Below are 27750 nucleotides of genomic sequence, written 5' to 3' on the forward strand. Positions count from 1 at the left end.
TACTTTCTTCATTGAGTTAAGGAGGTTGTAAGTTTTCTCCTATTACTGCTAGGACTTACGATAGGCAGAATAGTTGGTAATAATAATTCAATATTATATCAGATTTCGTGTTGACGTACAAGTAATTACATAAAGTCGAATTTGTCACAGTAGACTTCTTTAGTATCTTCTGTCTGTCTGTCTTTAGTATCTTCATAGTTGAGTGTTGGTTTTCTTTTTGGTGGCAGGTTCAAATCCTGCTAGTAATTCGAAACTTTGCGTGCAATCTGAAGTGAGCTTTCTTTTGAGAAAGCCAAAGATTTCAATCATTTTATGCCTTCGTTGTTACGGTCTCAGCGAAGTCTTTGTATTATTCTTTGATCAGTATGCAGCAGATATTAACTTTTAAGTGTTAAACCAAACATTATTCTTTATTTCAGGTATTTTACGTGGGACAAAGTAAAATTTTCTAGACCTACGGAAATGATAGACAATTTGAGTTCGAAAGGAAGAAAAATGGTGACCATAATAGATCCTCACATAAAGCGAGATTCTGGATACTTCCTACATAATGATGCTCAAGCGAATGGTTTTTATGTAAAGAACAAAGATGGTAATGACTTCGAAGGTAAGATGATGAAGTCTTGGTTTCAATTTTGTACTTTAGAAGCTAATACTCCAACGCGTTTCTACGGACAGTATTGTGCCCCTTTCATTTTAATTTCATTTAAGTAATTTCCTCCCTTCTTTCTCCTCCAGAATGGAAGTCTTAGAATTTGCTGAATTCAAGGTATTAATAACCTGTACGTGAGGGACCCATATACCAATTTTCGTAAATTTACATCCAATGCTTCAGAAGCTATATCCGGCTGACCAGACGAAGCACTCCTCTCCCCTTCCACTTTTTGATCCTCTTACTGGTCGAATTGTTAAAAAAACTTAAGTAATTAACATGCTCCTAAAAGTTAAGGACAGTGTTCCTAAATTATCTTTCAGTCTAAGGGTTCTCAAAATATTAGGAGCGTTCCAGAAATATATTTACAAGGTTTAATGTCTCATGATGAGTTTACAAGGTATGTTTGACACTATCATATATTATGTTGTATATAAAGCAATGCTTATTGTATACAACAGTCAACATTTCATCGTTTTAACATAGTTGACAAGATGATTGAGGCATTTGTCTAACCGTGAGAAGTCTATTCTAAAATTTGAGGTCCTGACTGTTAACCCAGAGTTCTACCGATGTTTTGATGTCTTTATCTCTTCTGAATATGTGCCCTCGAAAATGTTCTTTCAAGGCCGGGAGATTATATTCACTGGATGCTAGATCAGGACAATATGGTAGATATTTCACACATCTACAAAAACTATCGCAACCATTCTTGAGTGCTAGTGGCAGTGTGTGGCCGAGCATTATTTGCAGGAGTGGCACAGCCTTTGGCAGCAGTCCAGGACGTTGTGTGGAATTCGTAAATGTTCCAGTAGTGCATTGTAGACAGCTACATTAATTATTGCTCTCTTCTCCAAGAAATCGATCAGGAACACACCTTATCCCAGGAAACAGTAGTCATCACTTGGCCAACCGAATTCACGACCTTGAATTTCTTGCTGTGTGGGAGAACCTGGACGCTCCCACTTTTTTTAGTAGGTGGTAAATCCAGATCTCATCATCAGTGACAATGTACTCAAGAAAATCTTGGTCGCCAACGGCATATTGCTACAAGAGTGACAGGGTACAAACCATTCCCTGTGCTTTGCGGTCTTCAGAAAGATTTCTTGGCGCCTATATGTTACGATTTATTTTGAGAGGGTTAATTATGCGGTAGAATTGTGTCTATTTTTAATATTGCAACTATCTGACTGGGATGTACAGGTATTCAAACAAATAAAGCCTTTAGAAATAACTCTTGCTACTAATTTTCAACTGTAATGTTTCTTGAATTAATCACTCTTTCTTTATAGACAGTACTTATCTCATACTTCATATAGAATCCAAACTAATCTTACACTTTGTTCCTTTTGTGCCTAACAACATCTAATCGTGATATCTTGCTATCTGTCTTGTTTATCTTTGAGAGTCCCTCAAACTATCGCCTAACAACGTCTAACTAACTTCGTCTATCCCAACATGCGTAACATTTTCTGCCAACATTATTAAACGCACACTATGAATCCTAACTGTTCAGTAAATCGGCTAATTTTTCCACTGACAAACCAAAATCGTGCGTTACTCGTACGATAGTGATTATCCTATTTTAAGAATTGTATGCTTCAAGCGTGTTTTGTTTGTTATTCCAACTGTTCTGGGTCTCCCACTCCACGCAAAATCCATTGATGTCACCATCCCAGTTCGAAATTGACTGATCCAATTTGCTATATTGACGACTCAACACACTTTCCCGTAGATGTCTACCAACTGACGAAGAATCTGACACGTTCTTCACATTGAAAAATCGAATGACAGCACACATTTCTGCTTGGATCATTGTTCTAATCGACCCTGTATCTTTAACCACTGTGACGTTACCCCCTGAAATAATAGAAGCATTTTGCTATAGTTACATATTGTCTAACGTCAGTCATACAGGAGCGTCCCAAAGATAAATGCACACTCATGTCCAAAATGTTTGTTGCATATCTATAACTGTCTTCATAGGAACAGAATTATATATACGAAAATTAGAATAAGTAAAATAAAATGTTGCTAAATGGACAAGAAAGTTTTATTTTCGTTTTATTGTTCTTATTAACTGCTCTTTTGACATGAAATTTGCCACATACATGTCTTTGCCGATTATACACATACTAACATTATAAGACATACCGGGTGAATTCGTTATCAAATTATATTCCTACAACAGCATATTTATAGACATGCGACAATAATTTTGGACATGAGTGTACAAGCCAGTGACGACGATGTCAAAACAGAGGTGTAATGCTGGCTCAACAATTAGGACTTCACATTTTACGGAAGTAGCATCGAGAAGCTTGTCTCGTGTTAGACAAATACCTCAATCATCTTGGCGACTATATTGAAAGATAAAGTTTGATTGTAGTACATAATATGCATGGTTTATGTATAACATAAAATGTGATTATTGCCAAATATGACTTGTAAACTTACTTTTGGAACGCTTCTCGTAAATGTGATAAATGGCTTTTGTTTCATCAAAAATATGATGAGATTACTCTTCTATCGCTTTACAATCGTAAGTCATTCACTTCCAATCATCTACATACCGGTATTTGGAATATACACTTACATTCATCATTAGGACAGGAGAAAAATGTTTTGAAATCACCAATATAAAAACAAGAAATTCCATTCATACACAAAAGAGTTCCCACAGATTTGGAATGTCGGAAAATCAGGGAAATTATTGAAAAGTTCTTTAGTGTCAGGAAACAAAGTACTCATTTTCGATAGTGGAGGCAACTTTGAAGGAATAAGGTTATTTGGGATTTAGAGATTAATCAACACAATATAGAATAAAAAGTTAGAAAGAAATGTAGAGAGAAAAAATGTTAAACGAAAGTAGTTTGCTATCGTTTAGAATAGCAAATTAATAAAACGAAGAAAGAAATTTCCCTGTTGTAAACTCTCCAATTTTGTGATAAGTAGTACGTTAAAATTGAAATAATAATTAAAATTCAAAGGAACATACAGCAACTTGCATATTATTCAGTTCAAAGTTGGATGTGTGATGCGTTAGTTACGGCTATGTGTTGAGAGCTGAAATTAATAGTGTCAACACTGATGTGTATATATAGCATGTTGTGTATTACTCCTAGTTTGAACAAGTTAGTTCGATACCTAATCTACCCCACAGTAAATTGACTTTCTTTTCCAACACTACGTGCAGGCATTGTAACGAGGGAAATAGTCTCGTATGAGTTTGCAGTCTAAAGTTGTGTACTCATGGTGGTCTCAAAACTGAAACATCAGAATTAGATTATCGTTGTTGTATAGCACAACATTTTTATCAAGGGCTTGATGAGGCATATGGGAATCGATGTTTCCTCACAGAGCAATGGCACGGTGAGTAAAAACACTCAATGAGGACGCCAAAATATTGCAGACATGTATTGGCCGATTCTCAAAATGCTAGTGAAGGGGAGGTACAGACTGTAAGTGTATTAATGCAGATAGTTGGTGGGTTAGCCCGTGGTAGAAGTTACCTCTCATGCATCTGAAGGTAATAGAGAATTCTATACATGTGGCTGTACGGAATCCTGATGAGCATATCGAAAAACAAGGGAAGTTCACAGAGGTATTTCTTTTGTATCAGCTGTAAGTAAATAGTTGCCACTATTAAAGCTCCTACGCTCATACACATCGATTGTATCCAGGGAGGCTAGCATAATATTATTAACATACAAAAATTTGGTGCTGATTGAGCCTTTAGAATATTTTGACAGATACTTAGTCACTTTGCAAATTTTAAGCTGAATAACAGACACAACATGAAATAATAGGTCTCAGCTTGTAAACTGACGAAAAATGAAATTCCACTTTCTTTATTGATTTTTCTGGTATCACATTGCAGTGGATCTTTTGATAATTTTATTCGTTGGTTAGTTAGATTGTAGTTTAATATAACCTTCACCGGAGCACCGAAGCTATGTGAGACGTAAACTTACAGTTTAAGGCGAAATCCGAACCACCGTAATGCATTCAAATTTCAAGATACATATCGGGAATCTAATCCATTATCCTGCACTCCAAAGGCATGCACGCTAGCAAGTGGGGAGGGCTTGATAATCTTCTGTAATTAGCAATGTTGAATCGGTTCAACATTATAAAACACAGTTACACGTATGTTAATGATTATGGAGAATTGAATTTCAAAGAATATGGGAGAATATAGAATTGGCCCAAAAATTATTATTATGTTACTTACAAGGGACGTATGCGAATCGTGACAGCTAGATATTTATGAAAATTGGTACCCTGACTAATTGTGGATCGCTAATCACCGTGGTGATAGTCATTCAGTGCGGAAATGCTTCGCTTACCTGCTACGTATAATACATATACCACGCAGTGACTGTTGAGGCTGTGCCGAGTTACACCCTTAAAACGCCGGAAAATGGCAGAAAATGAAAAATGTGTCCAGGTAACCTATTACCTTTGAAAGGAGGACACGTGACGAAGAACACGGCAGTAGTGTCACAAGCAGTGTTGCTACCCCAACACAAACTTACAGTTTTTCAAATAGAACGTATACCATTTTATGGCATTAAAACAATTGGCATGAAACGTGAAAGAAAATAAGCAAACGGTGGGTTATCAGTGGTCAAATAACAAAGATACGAGGCTCGAAAGTTGAGAAATTATGGGCCCCGTACAGAGAAATGAACAAATGTACAACAACAAGACTACGGAAGGAAAAAGTGTACAGTAGGGAGTAAACCACAGCATGCACAGCACCCAGTGACTAACGGGCTTGATGCTTCATATTTAGTGTGCGGCTAGGGCAAGAAATGCATGTATTTTGCTATACTATCTATGGCTTTTCTGTTGCGTGTATTGGTGAATAATGTTCAAATATTTTGCACCTGTATATTACTGTTAACCTGAATACAGTGTGTGTGTCTTGATCATTGTCTTACATGTTAACGTTTCCTATACTCTTGACTGACACCTATCACCTATTAATCTTTGTGAATCGATTCTGACGTACTTTTTTGTCACACGTTTGTTACCTTTCGTGCCACAACTTTTTTGTATCCTTTTCAGGCACTACGACTTCGTTTCTGTGGTTTGGAAGGTATGCAGGATTTTATGCAGTGTTGCAACTCCAAGGCAGTTCGTTTTATAGCTTTCGAGAACGGTTCGAGATATAGATTCCATACAAACGCTATTTGAATTGCTGCGCTACAGGAAGACTTGCTGTTCACATTTCCGCATTATGTCACATGGGCCTTCTTTCTACGGCTACTCTAACATTTTTTTTATTTATTTTATTTATTTATTTATTTATTTTTTTTTTTTTTTAGAATCCTATATCAGGCTTGTTAGTCACTGGGTGCTGTGCATGCTGTGGTCTACTCCCTATTGTACATTTGTTCCCTCCGTAGTCTTGTGTTATTGAGGACGAGATAGCTAAAGGAACATAAACTATTGTGTAGTCGATAGAAATGAGTGAAAGCTCAGCAGCATGTTACAAGAGGTCTTCTGTACGTGCACAGAGAGCAAGACGTTGCATGCCTTGACGTCAGCGTTACTTTAGCGCTGAATGGATCTTCTTCCTCAACATTGAGCAGTTGAATGAAAGGGACTAGACAGTACGCGTCAGTCAATGTGGTGTTAACCCCCTTGCCGTTCTTGACGAGTATACACGCACATTTGATATTTTGTATTGTTTGTGTGTGTGTTCTCGAATATGTTTTGTGGGGGTCATACAATTTTATTTATGATGAGAAACAGGTTGTAAAGAGTAAATTGTGATGTCTCGCACACTTCAAATCTCAGAACGGAAGTGGCATCGAGCGTCAAGAGAAACGTAACGGTAGGTGGTTAAGGTGCATTGTGTGGTGTTATTCACAACATGACCGAAGACAATATTTGGATGACATTACACGAGAAAGAGTCATCGGGAAACTGAAAGACTAGTGTGACGGAGTCTAATATTGCCCACTGCATTGTTTCGCGTGCATGAAAAGCATTCTGAACCACAGGCAATGCTGTGCGAAGAAGACGTGATGGTCGACCACGATCAACTACAGCAGCAAATGACCTCTACATTGTGCAACAAGCAAGAAGGATCCCACATCAAACATCGAGTGCAATTGCAAATGTATTTAATAGGACTTCAATGCGCCTAATCTCATGTTCTATAGTAGCACGACGACTGCAGAGGGGTGGTCTCTTTGTCCGACAGCCATTACATTGTATTCCGTTGGCTTCCGCACATCTGTGGCACTGTTTGTGGTGGTACCAAGAACATTAGGACTGCACCGAGAAGGAATAGAATCGTATTCTCTCCTCTGATGAGAGCAGATTCAGTCTGAGTAATGATTTTCGACGTACACTCATCTAACGAGAGATGGGAACATGCAGTGAACCATGAATATTGTCTAACATTATCATTTTGGTGGTCCCGTGTTCTTGTATGGTTAGGAATAATGCTAAATGAGCATACTGACTTCCAATTTTTGAACGAGGTATCTCAATGGTTAATGTTATCGTAACAGCGTACTCCTTTCCCACGTGCGTCTTTCAGAGGTGTAGTCGTCCTCAACTTCTTTGTGGATGATAATGAGCAACCGCATCGAACATCGCAGGTGACGGAGCTCTTGGAACGTGTGATATTCAGTGAATGCACTGGCCTGCAAGTTCCTCCAATTTGGATCCTATCGAGCACATTTGAGACGCTGTGGGGAGACGTCTTGTTGCACGTCCAGATGCATCAAGTGCCATCAAGCAATTGTCAATAGCGCTGTTGGAGTAATGGAACTCCATACAACAATTCATTACCAACTTTGTGAGCAACTTGGAATCCGTTTCAGAGCATGTATCGCTGTCCGTGGTCATATCACCTTTTTAATTACGATAAGTCGCAGTGCTTTCAGTGTAAGTTATTGGCTTTGTATGAAAATAACTATTTTTGTTCTTTTAATCACGTGGTTCTTTCTGTTGTTTCCTGTATCATACTGTAAGATTACTTTCTGTGTAAGGTTCGAGTTTTACCTACCTACAGTACTTTAGGATAATACAGCATGCAAAATTTATTTTCGTCTTTTTTGTACACTGATGTATATATTATAAACCACTCAAAAATGATGTTAAATGATGAATAAATTGTTTCAAAATTATGTTCCCTTTAAAATAAGTTGTAAATAGGAAAACAGAAATTAATATCTTGTAGTATGCAAGTAAAACAAATACAACAACTGATGATAATCAGAATATCAATTTAATTCTCTTCTGTGAAAACATGTTACGTTTTCTTCTTTCAAAAAGTCGATGTTGGTCATCGCGTCAGGACTGCCAACACCCGCTGTTTGAATACTACTTTCTGGCACAGCTGGTGTTGACTTTTTTCTATTGAGAAGTGACATTAAGGGAGGTTTCACTGTACATATATTTATATAGATTATAAGTAGACATTTTTGTCACTTACTCGTTATAGGTCAATTGTATATACTATTATTAAAGACTGTATTCTCTAAATTATATATACAGACTGTTCCATAATTCGTGTTATTTTCTACAGCGCTGGGAGAAGATGAAGTTTATACACTATTAATGTAAAATTTGGCACTCTTATTGAGAAATATCTGAATTTTTCGAATTTCTAAAGAAAATAAGAGAAAATTGCTGTTTAGCCCCCCTTTTAGAGGTGTAAACACGAAAGTTCATTTTCCTTATGGGAGATTCAATGTTAAATTTTAGAAGCAGTTTTCTCCAATAATTATTCGTGAAGATTTTGGAGCAAATGAGTTGTATTTGTTACAAAATGCAAAAACACTCATTCACAAAGCTAGCAAAGCCGTCTCAAACATTATTTTGGGAAGGTTCCCCTTTTGGGGGGCAAGGGGCGTAAAAAGATGGTGGGTGATATGTTACCAAATTCCCAAAATTTATTTTCGGAATGCCAATAAGCGTGAGATTAATCACAAGTGTCACAGAATTAATGCTCCAATGTCCTTACATGTAAGAGTGACTGATAATGGGGCTACAGCCCCCTTTCAAAAATTAAAAAAAATCACCATAAATATCCTTAGTAGGGACATACGAGAAGAAGGTATTTTAGTTAATTAATGTGAAATTTGGCGTCATTGTATCAAATGAGTATGCGTTTTTCAAATCTGGAATGTTATTTTGATAACCCATCGCCTTAGGGGGGCACAGGGGGCGAAGTACTAGATGATGGATCTTTATAAAAATTCCAAATTTTGTTCCGGAAATGCCAGTGAGCGTCAGATTTTTCACCACTGTCACAGAATTAATATTCTAATGCTCCTTGCATGTGCCAGTGACTTATATGGGGCTATAGCCCCCTCTCAAAAAAATCACCATAAATATCCTTAGTAGTGACATAAGAAAAGAAGGTATTTTTGTCAATTAATGTGTAATTTGGCGTCGTTGTAGCACAAAGATATTAGTTTTTCACATCTGAAATGTTATTTTAGTAACCACTGCCTTAGGAGGGCACAGGGGGCGAAGCATCAGATGATAGACCTTTATAAAAATTCCAAATTTTGTTCCGGAAATGCCAGTGAGGGTCAGATTAATCACAAATGTCACAGAATTAATATTCCGATGCCTCTTGCATGTGTCAGTGATTGATATGGGGCTACAGCCTCCCTTCCAAAAATCATTAAAAATTCACCATAAATATCCTTAGCAGGAACATACCGGAGGAAACTATTTTTTTAAAAAAATCAATTAAGTTAAATTTGGTGTTATTGTGCTAAAAAGGTATGTGTCTTTTAATATGGGATGTTACTTTGGTACCGCACCGCCTTAGGGGGCACAGAGGACGAAACATAAAATGACGGATGTTTATAAAAATTCCAAATTTTATTCTGGAAATGCCAGTGAGCATTAGATTAATCATAAATTTCTCAGAATTAATATTCCGATGTTTTTTGCATGTGCCAGTGATTGATATGGGACTACAGCCCCCTTCCAAAAAATCACATAAAAAATTAGCCATAAATATTTTAGCAGGGACATCCGAGAAACCATTATTTCTTGTCAAATTAATGTAAAATAATTTGTTATCTTAGTAAAAAGGTACGCGGTTTTGAAATATAAAATATTATTTTGGTGACACCGGATTAGAAGGGCACAGGGCGAGCAGCCCAAATTTTATTCTGGAAGTGTAAATGAGTTTCAGATTAATCACAAATGACACAGAATTAAGATTCCGATGCTCCTTGCATGTGCCAGTGATTGATGTGGGGCTACAGCGCCCTTCCACAAATCACGATAAATATCCTTAACAGGGACACACCGGAAGAAGCTATTTTTTAAAATCAAGTAATGTGAAATTTGGCGCTGTCGTTTTTTTAAATTCGGTATAATTTTGATAACGCACCACCTTTAGCGGCAAAGGGGCGAAGCATAAGATTGTGGATCTTTATGAAAATTCCAAATTTTATTTTGAAAATGCTAATGAGCGTGAGATTAGTCACAAATGTCACAGAATTAATATTCCGATGCTCTTTGCATGTCCCAGTGACTTATATGGGCTACAGCCCCCTTCCAAAAATCACAAAAATTCGCAATAAATATGTCATAATTAATATGTAAGTTGTCATTATTGCAAAACAAAATATATATACAATAAACCTGGAAATTACTGTAAATGAATAACTTCTGTCAGTGTAACTGATTATGCATATAGCTTTGTTGTTATGGTGTCACTGGAATATAATCAAAGAATTTTATATTTTTTAAAATCAATTAGAGCTAGCAGAAAATCTCACACACAAATCACCTACGTATTTTCTACACACTTAACAGAACCATCTCGAAATAGAACACAAAATGACAATAGAAAACGTAGCAGGAACCAAAAAAAATCTTAATGAAAAGTAAGATCTTAAAAATTAGAAGTGAGCTTTAAGTTTCAATATTGATTGCTTTATTCGTAAAAAGAAAAAGCATGTATTTTCATTACTTCTTACACAATAACCGTATTATCCAACTTTCCATACAACAACTTACTCGTATGCACTGCAGACGTAATACACACGGACACACGGTTTAATAGAAACAAATGTTTCCCGAGGAATAAGAATCAGTTGCTGGAAATTATTCTTTGTTGAAAACTACTCTTTTTGGCTCTATTATCACTAATTGTTTAAAAAGATCATTAACCTAAGTGTAAAACCCATAAAATCACCTTACTTTTATTCGGCATGCCCTCCTGAACGAGCAAGGCATAAATTAATGCGATTTACTAAAGAAACTGTGAACACCTTCTCCAACATATCTGGAGTGATCATCTTTATACTGTGGACAATCCTCTGTTTCAGGTCCTCTACACTGTTACATTATTTTTGGTAGACAATTTGTTTTAGGAATCCCCACAAGAAATAATCGCATGGTGTAAGATCCGGACTTCTTGGTGGCCATTCGACACTTGACCCCATAGAAATAATCCGTTCCCCAAATTTCTCTCTCAAAAGATTTATAGTCGTATTTGAGCGATGCGCTGGCGCTCCATCTTGCATAAACCATAATTCATCACTTTGACCTAAATTTAAAGGATCAAGTTCAGCAAATACTTTTTCTCTTAGTAGCTTTTGGTATGATGACGTTGTTACATTTTCATCAAAAAAGAAAGGTCCTATCACCTCAGTCGCAGTTATACCACACCAAACCATTATTCCTCGTTTGTCCATTGACACTTCTGATCTCACGTTCGGCTGTATCGATGATCAATATCTTGCATGTGATGAGGACACAGAACCATGTAAGAAAAATTTTGCTTCATCGGAAAACATCACTTGAAATAAGAACGTAGGGTTTTCATTTAACTTCTCGATAAACCAGTTACAGAAATAAACACGATCACCATAATCACTTGCACACAATTCAGAAACCATTCGGACCTTGTATGGTTTTACCTTCAAGTTTCTTAAAATTCTTTGTAGCGTAGCTTTCTTAATATTTAAGCCTAAGCTTCGACAAGCAAGGGATTTCCGCGGCGAACTAGTAACAGATAACAACACCTGTCTTTTTGTTTCTTCTGTAGATACACTTGGACATCTTCCTGCACTTTTTCTAGATGCAAGATGGGCAGTGTGAAAACAATTGCTGCGGAACTATTTGTACAAACGGTGAATTTGCATATCGTGTACTTTTAATCCGAGTTCTTTAACTATACGGGATCTTGTTGCTCTTGCAGATTTTTCTGATAAAATGTACCATTCAATTACATTAGCACGCTGATCCTGAGTTACAGACTGCATGATCGAAGGACACTACAGTATGAATGCACTCTTAAAGTATACTGGAAATGACAAGTAATTATCAAATGATTAAGCCAGTCTATCCCCGAGATTCACCTACTATGTAATGTCCATTTCCGAAGAAGTCAATCTAACCCAGGTGTTGATTACAGACACGAAATCCTATTGAACTGTCAACACGTTAACTCGTAAATAGTTGGTGTATTGCGGTAAGAAAAGGTCTGAAACTGTTGTCAGCACACATGAACAAGAAGTTGAGTCAGGAATTAGAGGGTGTTTTATAAACAAAAGTTTGTTGACATTGCTTAAAATCAGCTTACAGTGGGACGCCAACAAATGATTCGGACGTGTTCCAGTGCTTCTTAAACACACATCTCTTAGCATGCATTCTGAATAGGCCAGAGAGAAGCATGGAAGATAATAAAACAAAGTGGTGTGGTTCGTTAAATGATTTTGGGGCGGGAAGGGGGAATTGAATCACTAAAGTGGTCGCTGGCACATGGAGGTAGCTTCTAAGCATTAATTTTGATATATTTCCAAATATTTTGACGCTCACAGGAAATAACGAAAAGTTTGAATTTTTCTTACTGCCTATCTTCCCCAATTCGGAGGTTTGGCGTAATAAAACTAGAAACGCATGTACCATCATAGATGAAAGGGGAGGAAGAAGAGGAATGGTATCGTATTTTCTACCTAAAACTGCTAATTTACAGCAAAATTCGTATAAATATAGAGCAAACTGCTTTCTGCGTTTTACATTGAAACTCCAGTTAGGCCAATCAAATTTTGAGTTGACGCCACTAAAAGAGATCAACACATTACCATTATCATATTGTCGCTTTAGCTCTTTTTCTAAACAAACATTTTTCCACAATAATGCCAAATTTCACTTTAATAATGAAAAATATTTACCTTCTGCCAGTAGGCAAAAATATTTACCTTGCGTATAAGGACATTCATCATGAATTTCTATTGTTTTATGAAAGGGGATTGTAGCCTAATAGCAGTCACTGGTACAGTCCGCAGCAAAAAACCTGCAACATGAGCATATATGTTTATTGTGAAACGACGAAGTCTTCTGCTCCAAAATAAGTGTGCAGGGGAGGACGCCGAGGTTTCTCCTGGCGTGATTCATGCCACTTAGACGTTATGTTGATTCCCTGTGCTGTTAGTTGTAGTTTCACAATAAACTTACATGCTCATGTTGCAGGTTCTTTGCTGCGGATTGTACATTGAAATAGCATAGGAGCATAAATTCTGAGCGCCTTGCAATTAATTTCATGCTCATTGGAACTACCAAAATAAAATTTGGATTTTTTATACTTCGGCCCCAGTGCCCTCCAAAGCCAAAAATTACCGGTACCAACCGCGCCCTTTGTCCCCAGTTACCAAAATAACATTTCAGATTTGGAAAATACATAACTTTTTCTTACAATAACGCCAAATTTCAAATTAATCGACCAATAGAAAAAAAAAGCTTCTTCTGGTATGTCCCTGTTAAGGATATTTATCGTAATTTTTGGTGATTTGTGGAAGTGGCTGTAGCACCACATCAATCACTGGCACATGCAAGGAGCATCGGAATATTAATTCTGTGTCATTTGTGATTAATCTAATACTCATTCACACTTCCAGAATAAAATTTGGAATTTTTATAAACATCCATCATTTTATGTTTGGCCCCCTGTGCCCCCCTAAAGCTATGCATTATCAAAATAACATTCCAGATTTGAAAAACGCATACTCTTTTGATACAATGACGCCTAATTTTACATTAATTAAAAAAATACCTTCTTCTCGTGTGTCCCTACTAAGGATATTTATGGTGATTTTTTTATTTTTGAAAGGGGGCTATAGCCCCATATAAGTCACTGTCACATGCAAGGAGCATTAGAATATTAATTCTGTGACAGTGGTGAAAAATCTGACGCTCACTGGCATTTCCGGAACAAAATTTGGAATTTTTATAAAGATCCATCATCGAGTACTTCGCCCCCTGTGCCCCCCTAAGGCGGTGCGTTATCAAAATAACATTCCAGATTTGAAAACGCATACTCATTTGATACAATGACGCCAAATTTCACATTAATTAACAAAAATACCTTCTTCTCGTATGTCCCTACTAAGGATATTTACGGTGATTTTTTTTTATTTTTGAAAGGGGGCTGAAGCCCCATTGTCAGTCACTCTTACATGTAAGGACATTGGAGCATTAATTCTGTGACATTTGTGATTAATCTCACGCTTATTGGCATTCCGAAAATAAACTTTGGGATTTTGGTAACATATCACCAACCACCTTTTTACGCCCCTTGCCCCAAAAAAGGGAAACCTTCGCAAAATAATGTTTGAGACGGCTTTACTAGCTTTGTGAATGAGTGTTTTTGCATTTTGTAACAAATACAACTCATTTGCTCCAAAATCTTCACGAATAATTATTGGAGAAAACTGCTTCTAAAATTTAACATTGAATCTCCCATAAGGAAAATGAACTTTCGTGTTTATACCCCTAAAAGGGGGGCTAAACAGCAATTTTCTCTTATTTTCTTTAGAAATTCGAAAAATTCAGATATTTCTCAATAAGAGTGCCAAATTTTATATTAATAGTGTATAAACTTCATCTTCTCCCAGCGCTGTAGAAAATAACACGAATTATGGAACAGTCTGTATATATATATATTAGGGATGGCCAAAATTTTCCGGATTCCGGAAATTTTGTTTTCCGGAATCGGAAAATTTACTTTCCGGAATTCGGAAAAATTCTGGATTTCGAAAAAAATCCGGAATTCGGAAAAATTCCGGAATTCGGAAAAAATCCGGAATTCAGAAAAAATCCGGATTTCGAAAAAATTCCGGAATTCGAAAAAATTCCGGAATTCGGAAAAATTCCGGAATTCGGAAAAAATCCGGATTTCAGATAAATTCCCATATTCGGAAAAAATCCGGAATTTAGAAAAAATTCGGAATTTTTCCGATTTTACTTTCCGGATTCCGTAAAGTAAAAATACTGGAATTGGCCACCCCTAGCTAGTAGCTGTTAAAAGAGAAACACAATAATGAATATATATACTGTATTAGTTTCTTGTAGTTGGATATGTCTTTATCACTTACGTAGACAATTGCTACTGCAGTTATTTACTGCTTTATGAGGAAGGTCTTATTTTCACACACAAAAAAGTCGCCGGTATGTCAAACATTATCGCGTTCCCACCTGCAGCTGCTCCAAAGCACTGCAAATTACTTTTTAACCAGGCGAATCGCAGTGAAGGAAAAGAAATCTCAACAAATATTCTAATAACATTCGCTTATTGTCAACATACCTACAGTGAGCGCAGAAAGTGTTCGTACACCGTGCATACTTTATATTGGAAACAGCTAGCATGAGAACGGGAGGTGGAAAATATATATATAACCAGAATTAAGACTACACATTCATACATTTTATTTCTATATATAGAAGAGAAAGGGCAAACAAAGACAATCACTGTTTTGTACAGAAGAAAAGAGAGAATTCCTTTTTTGTAAACGCAAAAAGTCACCGTACACTTATGATTGAATTAATGCTTATAAAGTATATTACATTATTTAATATTTTGTGGGATTACCCTGTGCGTTAATGATTGTCTGTAGTCTTCGTGGCATTGATTTCACCTGTAGTAGTTCGTAGTTCTGTAGCTTCGGGACTGATTATGTCCCATTCTTCTTGAATAGCTTTTCTCAGGCCTTCTTTAGTAGAGAAGCTCTGCCTTCTGATTCTTGTCTCCAGAACAGACCATAGATGTTCTATGGGGTTCATGTCTGGGGATTGGGGAGGTGTGCGAAGCTGTTTCAAGGTATTATAGAGTAGCCACAATCGAGTATTTTCCGCTGTATGTTTGGAGTTGTTGCCTTGTTGAACAATAAATTGATTTCTGCGCACTAGTATGGAGATTTTCCTTTAATATGTTAATATACACTTTGTGGATCATCACTCCATCGATAAAGTGGAGACGACCCACTCCTGAGGCACTCATACAACCCCAGACGAGCACGGACCCTCCTCCGTGTCTTACTTTAGGGACGAGATTTTGAGGAGTCATCAATGTATTCACCTTGCGCCATACCATACGCCTCCCATTGGATTCGATAAGATTAAATTTACTTTCGTCCGAAAATATGATCCTATTCCAGAAAGAAGCCTGATCCCTTATCTTTATACTCTTTTTCAAACTTTAGTCTCTTTATACGATTTGTCTTGTTCACCCATAACATTTTCCTGGCTATCCGACTATGATACCCTGCAAATATTCCGCACTGTACTGACTGATACTTTAACACCGCGTGTTTCCAGATCCGTTGCCAATTGCACAGCACTACTTTTCGGAACCTTTTTTCTTTCCCTAATAATGTAACGTTTATCTTGTTCACTCAACACTCTTGGTCTTCCAGTTTTTTTTTCTTTTTTTTTCTTTTTTCTTTTTTTTTTTTCTTTTTCGCACAGTGATAGAAACATTATACATCGCAATTATTGTTTGTACTGTTGAACGAGGCCTGTCTGCAAGGTTTGCTATCTTTCTCAAAGACTTACCTTTCTTATGCAATTTAATAATTACTTTTCTTGTTTCCTCATTTGTTTCTGTTCGGTTGCTTCCCATTTTGACAGCCCACCGTGCAGTTTTTTCACTCCTATTCACAACTAAACTCATTCTGTTATTCGTCATACTATACAGAGGTGTATACTCAGGTGAATACTAGTGAACCCCAGTCGTGGTATCTTTGTTTCGTATTCGTACGTCAGGTGTACGATCTCTTTTTGCGTCTACTCTATACACTTTCTACGGAATTTATTTACTTTCTGGCCATTAAACTTGTCTTTGTGGTTCTTTATTGATATATTCATAAAGCTTAGTTTTCATTATTCATATTGTGTGTGTTATTACACTTCTTAAATTTTCTGTTTCTTTTTCGCAGGCATTCTCGTTTCAATAGCATAGGTGTACGAACACTTTCTGCGCTCACTGTATGTACAGTAAATACAAATTTACAATTTTTGACTTTACGAAGTATACAATGTAATTGTTCAATAATTAACATAAGCAGTCATTCATTAATTTATATTAATATAATAATTAATAAAACTAATAAGCGGGTGATTGATGACTCAGTGGTAGAGTTTTCATCTATGGTATTCTAACCCAGGACATGTGGGTTTTCGATGGCTAATTTTGTGTTCGAAACTTTTTCCGGTGGTAGGCCTACTCTTGGTTCCCTTTCTTATATTTGTTCCATCATCACTCATTAACGAATTTAGTTTATCAAAACTCTATAGCCATATATTCATTCTGTCCGTCAGTGAAACAAACAGTCTCAAGAACTATCTGATGGATTACCATAATTTTGGCCACGATGTACAGAGTCAGTAGTTAAGAATCGAGTTCCCTGATGAATGTAATATTCAAACCGGAAGCGGTACAAATCAACCATTTCCGGTTTTAACGTTAATCATTATATAGTAAATATGGTAATAGATAGCGAGAAGCGGTTTCCAGTAATCGACATATATATAACATTCATGTAGATAGAATGTTACCCAATTTGTGCATCTGCTGAAAATAATGAGCTTAGGTATTTAGAGAGCATTTTCCGCTTTAGAAAATGTGTGCTTGGTAAAGAATGTAGAGAATTAGCTGAGTCAGGCACGTAGCTAGAATATAGTAATAGGAAGGGGGGGGGGTCCTGTCACGAAATACTGTGGTTATTTCCAGGGGCTCAATCATTCTAAACTATTTTCTTGGCAACATATATTGGTTCGTTTAGCCAAGATTTCTAATGGAGGGATGATATGAAATACTATGGTTACACACCAGAGGCTCGATCAATCTAAATATTTTACTGACAACATACCCATATTGATTGGTTAGGACAATAAAATGAGGATATATTAGTAAGTATTTTAATAAGAAGCTATGAAGAAATCTCGAGTAAAAAAATATAAAAAAGTATTGAAAAAGATATAGTCTTCCGAGGTCATTCGAACGGTGTCGAGAATTTTGCATCTGGGAAATTTGCGCCCTACCTCAAGAACAGGGAAAATTGCGCCTGCGATGTACCTCCACCGGGAAGTTTGAGCCCTGCGAAATAAAAGAACCTATTGGAGCTTACGCATGTGCTCGGAGGGGCTAACATTACAGCATAAACAATCCTCCCCCCACAACCATGCCATTTGTGATTTATTTTCATTGTGGCTATATAAGGGGAGAATAAACTTCAATATAAGCCAAAAGAACACAACGGATCAACGCAATCACTGCTTCTTCCAGAGATGATTTTGGGGGAACACTGGCCTCCCCAGAGCTCTCAGAGTGCCCCCTCGGAGAAGACCAAAATAATACGTCTATAATATAATAATAAATAGAATAGTACCAGCAGTGACCCCCTCCGGAATACTAAGTGTGCCCCCCGGAACATTTTTTCTGAAAGAACGACTGAACGCAATTGTGTGTTTGAAGTGTAATTCCAGCAAGTAAACACACTGTACATAGTTTTCTTGATAATATTACTGAACTGATTTTACATTCACTTTACATTTTCTTTTCTATATTTTGTGTCCTAAAAAGCCAAACAACTCGCAAGGATTGTGAACAGAGATATCTGGGTAGAGCCAAACAACCTTTTGTAGATTAAATTATACTCTTTGATTATATTAATAAATAATTGTATATCAGTCATTTATACTTTTATTGTAAATTTTGTAGTATAATGAAAAATTGTATTTGTATGGATTGCCCTTTAGTGAACTAAAATTGTATTTTTTGTCATTTGTTCGGAATATTATAACGGATGGAGTAACTCACTGAGACGATGAGAGGCAAGCCTAGTTCAAGTGTGAGTGGAAGTTACTTTACACAATACAAAAATAAGTTGAATTGTAGGGCGCTAACATCCCAGTGCAAATATATAGCCGGCGCATTTTCCCCTTTTTTGGGGGTAGGGCGCAAACATCCCAGTGCAAATATATTGCGAGCGCTTTTTTCCCTATTTTTGTGGTAGGGCGCAAATTTCCCGGGCGCAAAATTCTCGCATTCAAGGAAAATATAATGTCCGTGAAGTTGACAAGCCACTTATGTCAGACTCCAATTTCGACTTTAAACTTCGCTAGTGCTATGTTAGTGTTCGATAGTGACGCAAATCGTTAGTACTCCACAGATAACGTGTGTTTTTTAAATAATGGATATAAGTCTTCTAACTGCATGCCAACACGCCCACTTCTAAGAATCATCTCAAAAATGAGGTTAACCGTTAGAGCAAGTAAGTGCTCATTAGTGCCATTAACATTAGCGTTAATTGCCTCCATCGTACGGCCCTTTGAGTAATAATAATACAACGCTCTTTGCTAGAGTCTCAATGCGTCCCTATATTCTCGCGAACATTCTGACATGGCCCAGTTAGTTACTTTTTATTTTTTTATTTTTTTTTATTTTTTTGCAACTATTGTTTATTGCTAGTCTGCAGAGTAGTCCTTATATTAATATGCCATTGTCCTTGATAATCATTGCGTATTTACAAGCAGTTTGTTATTACTGTTAGAAGATATCAAAAAACAACAGATAAAATCTACTACTTAACGGTTCATATTTTTCTTTTACAGTACATAAATGATTAATAATAATAATAATAATAATAAGACTATTCCAGCATAAAAGTTATCAATTGCATCACACTGGCAGCAAGCGACGCATATTTTAACTTCATAAAAATTCGTTTCTCACGATTTTCTGAAAAACTACGTATGATAACATCTTCATTATGTCAAGTTGTTTATCTCAGTGTGGTATATGTCTTACCTCTGGACAATATCACAGTAAAACAAAAATTAAATATTAGGAGTACATCGTACTTTTGGACTACATCTCATAAGCCATGGGAAGATTGAGTAGTGTATACTTTAGGATGTAAGTTTCAGCTTAACTTGCATCATACATTCTTAGGATTACAAAAAGGAAATTTGTTCGTTTGCATTTGAACAAAATTCTTAGGATTACAAAAAGAAAAAATAATTTTTCCGAATTCCGGAATTTTTCTGAATTCCGGATTTTTTCCGAAATCCGGATTTTTCCGAATTCCGGATTTTTTCCGAATCCCGGATTTTTTTCCGAAATCCGGAATTTTTCCGAATTCCGGAATTTTTCCGAAATCCGGAATTTTCCGATTTTACTTTCCGGATTCCGGAAAGTAAAAATTCCGGAATTGGCCATCCCTAATATATATATATATATATATATATATATATATATATATATATATATATATATACACACATACACAGGGTAAGTCAAAATAAGTGTTACAAGCCAATATCTCGCGAACTATACTTCACATAAGAAAAATATTAAGAGACAATGTACAATACAGAGGGGCCTAAGAAATGAGTCAAACATTAGGTTTCCCCACCCCCCATTTTGGGGGAGGGGGTGAACGTGAAATTTTCAAATGGGAACATAGGTCGAGTGATACCTCGTTCGAAAGAGCTTGAAAAATTGAACAATTTTTGTAGGAAACAATTTTTTATATGGGGCACCGTTTTCAAGATAGACCCCAAAATTGGTCCTGTAGCAGATAAAATTTCCAGTACTTATAAATCGGAAACGTATGAGTAGGAAACGATTAAACAAAAAATGAAAAACGAAAACATCATAGGCAACGTGGAATGGTGTTGTTGTGGTTCAAACTGAGTGTTACAAGCCAATATCCCGCGAATTATTGCATCAAATAAAAAGTGTTAAGAGTCAATGTACAATACAGACAGGCCTAAAAATATGTCGAACACGAGGTTCCATCATCATACTGTAAGTGAATAACAAGTAAAATGTTCGGGGGCAAAATCGACCTATAAGGGTTAACGTAATAATAATAATAATAAGAAGGATACTACTACGAAAAATAATAATAAAATTAGTAATAATAATAATAATATGAATGAAAATAATACGACAATGAATAATACTAATACGTATACGCAAAGAGACGTCGTTCCTCAATCACTACAATCCTATGAGAAAGGGATAGGAAGGTACCTATTAGGCCCTACTTGTAGGCAACATCTCAACATGTGCCCAGTTAGAGTAAGGAAAGCCCGTCAACGTCATTGCCTGGGGAATAGAACCGATGGCCTTCGGAACATAGTACAACGATAACGTTGTATATTGCATTCACACAGGGGACGGGGAATGTGATTTTCATTGTTCTACTGAGAACATTTGAATGTACCTGTGTGTTGTTTGTTCATGCAGTGTGAATAGTATGGTATTATTTTTTTCTTGCTGAGTAGTATTGTTCAACGTAAAATCATCATTGATGTTACATTGCCTAGCTGTTAGTGAGAGTGTCAGTGACTTAAAGGGAAGTGGCAGTGTGGATATTGTAGGTAGGGGCTGTAGTTGTGTGTTGAACGGTTCAAAAGCGTAGAAAGAACGGGTTATCAACTTTGGTGATAAGTTTTCCTTACAAGGAAACGAAAAGGAAACGAACACTATCGCATTAATATTATTAGTTTGGGTAGCGTTTGAATAGAGCAATGGCGGTGTTTGATCATTGTGTAGATATGTTGCTGGTGGTGGGTGAATGTAGAAGAAACTATCGTAACGCGGCACGAATGTATGCAATGCGCTATCCCCAACGCCAACAAACATCTCACATGGCATTTCTGCGATTGGAGAGACGTTTGCGGCAACATGGTAGTCTTGTCCGGGGACGAGGTATTGGTCGTTACCGCTCTGCAACCAATGAAGAACGTGCAACAGGAATATTGGCAGCAGTGCATTTAGACCCACATGTTACCACGAGACACCTCGCTCAGGCCAGTGGAGTTAGCCAAAGATCTGTAGTGCGTATTTTGCACGAGTACATGTTTAATCCGTATCATTTCATCATACATCAGGAACTATCTGGCAATGATTTTCATGCCAGATTGCAATTTTGTCTATGGTTGGAAGGTATGGAAAACAGACAGCGCAACTTCATATCCACCATCTTGTTTAGCGATGAAGCTACATTTACAAACACAGGACACGTAAACCGACTTAATATGCATTATTGGGCTAGGGAAAATCCACTATGGTAGAGACAAGTTGCTCATCAGCATCGGTGGTCTCTTAATGTATGGTGTGGCATCCTTGGTAACCATATCATTGGGCCATATTTTTTTGATGGACGTCTTACTGGAGATACCTATGCCGCATTTATCAGTGATGTACTATACCCGGAGTTGTTAGAGAATATTCCTTTCGCTGAACGTATAAGAATGTGGTATCAACATGATGGTGCTCCAGCACACAACGCACGCCAGGTCAGAGCCTTATTGGACCACCGTATGGCGAACAAATGGATTGGGTGTCGAGGTCCTATTCACTGGCCTCCACGATCTCCTGACGTAACCCCACTTGATTTTTTTCCTCTGGGGTTATGTTAAGGATCGGGTAATGTCCAACGTACCAACAATACTGATGAATGAAGGCGCATATCCAAGATGTGTATGCATCTATCACTCCAGAGATGCTACATGATGTACGAACATCCCTATGCCGCCGCTTACGGAGGTGTGTGGAGCAGGATGGAGGACATATCGAGCATCATTTGTAACATGGTAAGTGTTGAAATTATTTGCTTTACAGTGATAGAAATTACAATTTTTAACATCGCACATACCCGTAGAATTACTAAACGTTATTCTACTACTTTACAGGATATTAGGTTGTGGTAATGCTGTTGTGGCAGGCTTGCCTGAAATCAAAACAACTTTTGTAGTAAGCTGTTTGGTATTTCACGATCTATCAAAGAGGTATCACTCGCCCTATGTTGCGATTTGAAAATTCCATGTACACTCCTCCATACAAAAGCGGAGCGAGGGAACTTCTTTAACACAAATTTCAGGCTTTCTGTATTGTACATTGACTCTTAACACTTTTCTTATTTGATGCGTAGTTCGCTTGATATTGGCGTGTAATCTCAGTTTGAACAGTGCACTTTCTATCTCAATGTGGAACCATTTTTGGCGGCCATTTTGAAACAGGCTTGCCAAAAATGAAAACAAATGTTGTACGAAGCTGTTTGGCTTTCCACGATCTATCAAACAAGGTATCACTCAACCTATATTCCCATTTGAAATTTTGAAATTGGTCCCGGGGCCCCATGATTAGGGCCCTGGGGACACCACGACAACACCATTCCACGTTGCCTATGATGTTTTCGTTTTTCATTTTTTGTTTAATCGTTTCCTACTCATACGTTTCCGATTTATAAGTACTGGAAATTTTATCTGCTACAGGACCAATTTTGGGGTCTATCTTGAAAACGGTACCCCATATAAAAAATTGTTTCCTACAAAAATTGTTCAATTTTTTCAAGCTCTTTCGAACGAGGTGGTGTGTAGGTGATATTGGCGTGTAATCTCAGTTTGAACAGTGCACTTTCTATCTCAATGTGGAACCATTTTTGGCGGCCGTTTTGAAACAGGCTTGCCAAAAATGAAAACAAATGTTGTACGAAGCTGTTTGGCTTTCCACGATCTATCAAACAAGGTATCACTCGACCTATGTTCCCATTTGAAAATTTCACGTTCACCCCCCTCCCCCCAAAATGGGGGGCGGGGAAAACCTAATGTTTGACTCATTTCTTAGGCCCCTCTGTATTGTACATTGTCTAGTAATATTTTTCTTATATGATGTGTAGTTCGTGAGATATTGGCTTGTAACACTTATTTTGACTCACCCTGTGTATATATATGCACGAGGTGTGTGGCAATTATATAACGAGACGAGACTGGTGTCATAAATGTGATGTATTGCAAAGAAAGTTACAATTGACTGTTATCCCTTTCAGTATACTCCCTCCCCTATCTATACACCGCTGCATACTTGCCTTCCATTGTTCAAAGCAATGCTGTAGGTCATCAGATGTCACCCTGTTCAACAACTCTGCCGTTTTTTGTTTCACCTTTTCCACAGAGTGAAAATGTGTTCCCTGTACTTTTCATTTTCGGGAATAGATAAGTCACGGGGAGCCAGGTCTGGCGAATACGGAGAATGGTCGAGCAGAGGAATGCGCTTGGCTGCTAAAAACTGCTTCACAAAAAGGGCATTATGGACAGGCGCATTGTCTTGGAGGATCCATGCATCGTTCTTCCACAAATCCAGTTTCTTCTTATTCTTTCCCTCAGCTTGATTAGGACTTCTTTGTAGTAGGTCTGATTCACCGTTTGACCCTAAGGCACTCATTCAGTCATGATGATAGCCCTGATATCGAAAAAAAAAAAAAAAACTATGAGCATTACCTTCACTTTCGACTTGCTCATTCCTGCTTTTTCCATTCTTGGTGATGTGAGAGTCTTCCAGTGCATGGGTTGATGCTTAGTCTCGGGGTCATACTGGAAAATCCATGTTTTATCACGTGATGACACGTGTCAGCAAGTCTGGTTCTGCTTTGAGTCGTTCCATGACGTCACAGCAAATGGTCTTTCGAATGTCTTTTTGTTCCTGAGAGAGGTTTTTCGGGACATTGTTTGCACAAACTTTTGTCATGTTTAAATTGTTATGCAAAATTTGTCGTACTATCTCTTTGTTAATGTTCGTCATGTCTGTGATCATCCGAATGCTCAGACGTCTGTCTTTTCGCACAAGTTCATTAATTTTTTGAACATTTTCGTCCGTTCTTGAACTCAAACTGTGGCCGGGTCGTTCATCATCTTCAACCTTCTCCATACCTTCTGAAAATCGTTTGTGCCATTCGAAAACTCATGCTCCAGGCCTGGACAATTATTTAAATATATATGTATATAGTTTATAGGAAATTCTGATATTTATCTCATTTATTTTGTATATTTTATTTTATCTATCTTCAAATATATCTTTAGAGAAAATATTTCTTTAGTTTTAACTGTTAGCTAGATACACTGTGTTATTAGATTCCTTTGTTTCAGACCGAATGCGTACAGATGAACTGAGAAAACTTCAAAGGGGGAGGTTGGTTAGCGTCTGTTTTTCCCAAAATTCTAACAATCTTCCTTTATTTTAGCTGAGGATCTTTTCGTATTTGGATTATATCACGCGTGAACAGAATCATGTATAAGTGAACATTTTTGCTTGGTTTTGGTTCTTCTGACACTCTGGACCACATGGTTACATACGACCGACGGTCCTAGGTCCAGTTGGATCAACCACATTTTTCTTTTTGGCTGTGCTGTTAAGGCTGGCAAGTTAGGATGGTCAGGCGTAAAACCATGGATAGGGAATAGGACCATTTGTAGATACGTGAACTTAATAATTTTCTTTGAAGATTTTGTTTGTTAGTTAGTTTTTGATTTTTTTTTTTTTTTTTTTTTTTCTCCCGCAATGAACATAAGGACATTTAGTAGGATTGAATTTTAGTAACAAATTTTAACCTTTGGGATAGGTTAATTAAAGTTTTTATATGAACTCAAAAGATTTTGGGTTGGAGTTCCTTCACCTTCCGAGAGTTCGGTTTCTCGGTTTATGTTACTGGTTTTTATTATTATTATTATTATTATCCCTCATCCAAACCAGTGTTAGTGATTATCTCTTGAAAAAGATAAGTTTCGGGTCTCGTTAGAGCGAGACCATTTATTAGGGCAAACGCTAGTTATTAGAGACCAGTTTCTTGTCTTGGAGAGATAGACTATTTATAGGGCAAGATCTATCTTATGGGCTAGTTTATTGTCTCAGAAAGAGACTGTAAATTTTCTTCAAACCTTACCTCTCTCCTAGTAATGATTTTAGATGGCATCCTTATCACAGTTCTCTTGTTTTCTGGAGTCCTATGTAGATAGGCCAAGCATTTTCTTTCAGTGGGAGAAATGCTTTTAAAGAGAAGGCCAAGTGGAATTGTTCCAATAGTGTGCGCAGAGAAACTTATGCCACAGGACCCCTTAAATTTAGAGCATTTCTGGTATATTAGTGAATTTAGTTAGGAAGTGATGGCTCCGAGTTCGAACCTTCACAGCTAAAGTTTTTTCAGAGTTTTCAACGCAGACTCTGGCTGATTTTTTTTTTCATCATTTTTCGTATTATCACTATCCACACTTCGCCAGATATCTTTGTTTGAATAAAGAGAATATATAAAAATTAAACCTGATATTTCGTTCTTTAAAATAAAAATATTCCTGAACTCGGAAATTGTGAGAAGATTGAGTTTACATATCCCTAGCATATAAGTATATGAGTTAAAGCAGAGCTGGAGGTTTAATGTCTATAAATTCGTAGTCTATGTTCACATTTATATTTTTTCTTTATATAATAAATCATTTTATTGATATTTAAGTAGAAGACGAAGCATTAAGAGAGAAGTTTAGGTAATTAACATCCACTTTATTTTTATTTTTTTTATTACTGCAAGATATAATAGAACTTTGCTGTGTACTGTAATTACAAGTTTTGATTTATTATATGAATAATACAGCTAACTTACTCCGAAGCAACTAGGGTTGTGCATCAGCTAATCTGTTTTTACCTCAGAACGGTCTAAAATTTTAAGTAACATTTTCTATTGACAATAAAATAATGTGCTGTTTATATTTAAACAGATAAGAATACGAGATTAATGCTTTCAACTGCGTTATATAAATTGCAGCATGCGTATTTAATTAATATTTAATACTGCAAAAATAAAAATATTATTATTATTATTAGTATTATGATTATTATTATTATTACTACTGTTATTATTATTTAAATGCTTATTTTAGGTTGGTGTTGGCCAGGGTCTTCAAGTTACCTTGATTTGTTTAATCCGCAAGTGTTGGAATACTACGCGAACAGGTATTTGTTAGATAACTACGTAGGATCGACGCTGGATCTGTATACTTGGAATGATATGAATGAACCATCTGTTTTCAACGGACCTGAAATAACGATGCACAAAGATTGTATCCATTATGGAGGTTGGGAACACAGAGATGTACACAACATATATGGTTTTATGCAGGTAAGCCTTTCGATAACTTTTACAAATCTGGATGATCTTGTTGGTATAAAAATGCTTAGTTTTCTTCATTTCCTTCCCCGATTTCTTATCAAGAAAAAAGTTTAGTGAGTTCAGTTTTTAGTTTGACGTTCCACCATTATGCTTCGAGGCTAATGGAGACTGTAATATTAATGGACGAAATGGTAGAATGAACCGATTGCCCGTAACTTTTACTTATTAACTCAAAGTGATATGTGGCAACACCCACACTTGACATAGGTAAATTGCGTCGAGTTCACCCTTCTTTCCCATCTAGCCTAAGGTTTCAAGAAAAGTATCAATAAAATTGTTCAAATCGTATTTGTAATGAAATCGTAGCTTGGCGTAATGGTAGCTTGGCGACCAAAACAACACATGTAATGAGTTGCATAACTTACCCTTAAGGTAAACAACGCAATAGCATGTTGAAAACTATTGTAAATGGCACCTTTCTGCTAATAATTTTAGGAGGAAAATTAGAATTAATGGAAAATTATACAGGGTGGCCCAAGTAGATATACACCCGTGCATTGATCAAGTATAACATTCTAGTTTATGGGGGTATTTTCGTCGGCTCTTCTGAGCTTGAGATGTAAGTAAAAACACATTAATAATAAATAATAAAGAAACTAAGTCTACCTGATGAATAACAAGAAGAAATGATATAAAATGCTGTACTGTATACCTACTTTTGGGGCATCCTGTATTTAAATGCTTTTAATTATCATATTGTATGTTTGAGTGTTAGAAGTGTTATTCTTGAAGACAATAGCTACATCTTATACAAATTATTGCAAATATTCATGCAGTTTGGCAATTTCATCTGTTACGTTTACAACAAAA

The 27750-nt window shown here is 36.7% G+C and overlaps 1 protein-coding gene across 1 annotated transcript in view; it reads left to right on the plus strand.

Annotated features, from left to right (window-relative positions):
* The window catches only part of GCS2alpha (glucosidase 2 subunit alpha), a 127282-nt gene that overhangs the window by 64030 nt on the left and 35502 nt on the right, over positions 1-27750 (plus strand). Inside the window, exons 9-10 of the mRNA XM_081725938.1 lie at positions 420-607; positions 26651-26889. Of these exons, the coding sequence (XP_081582064.1) occupies positions 420-607; positions 26651-26889 (427 nt within the window). The remainder of the gene's footprint in view (positions 1-419; positions 608-26650; positions 26890-27750) is intronic.

The sequence above is a fragment of the Thermobia domestica genome, chromosome 9, assembly GCF_964235325.1.
Source record: "Thermobia domestica chromosome 9, izTheDome1.hap1.1, whole genome shotgun sequence".
NCBI lineage: Eukaryota > Metazoa > Arthropoda > Insecta > Zygentoma > Lepismatidae > Thermobia > Thermobia domestica.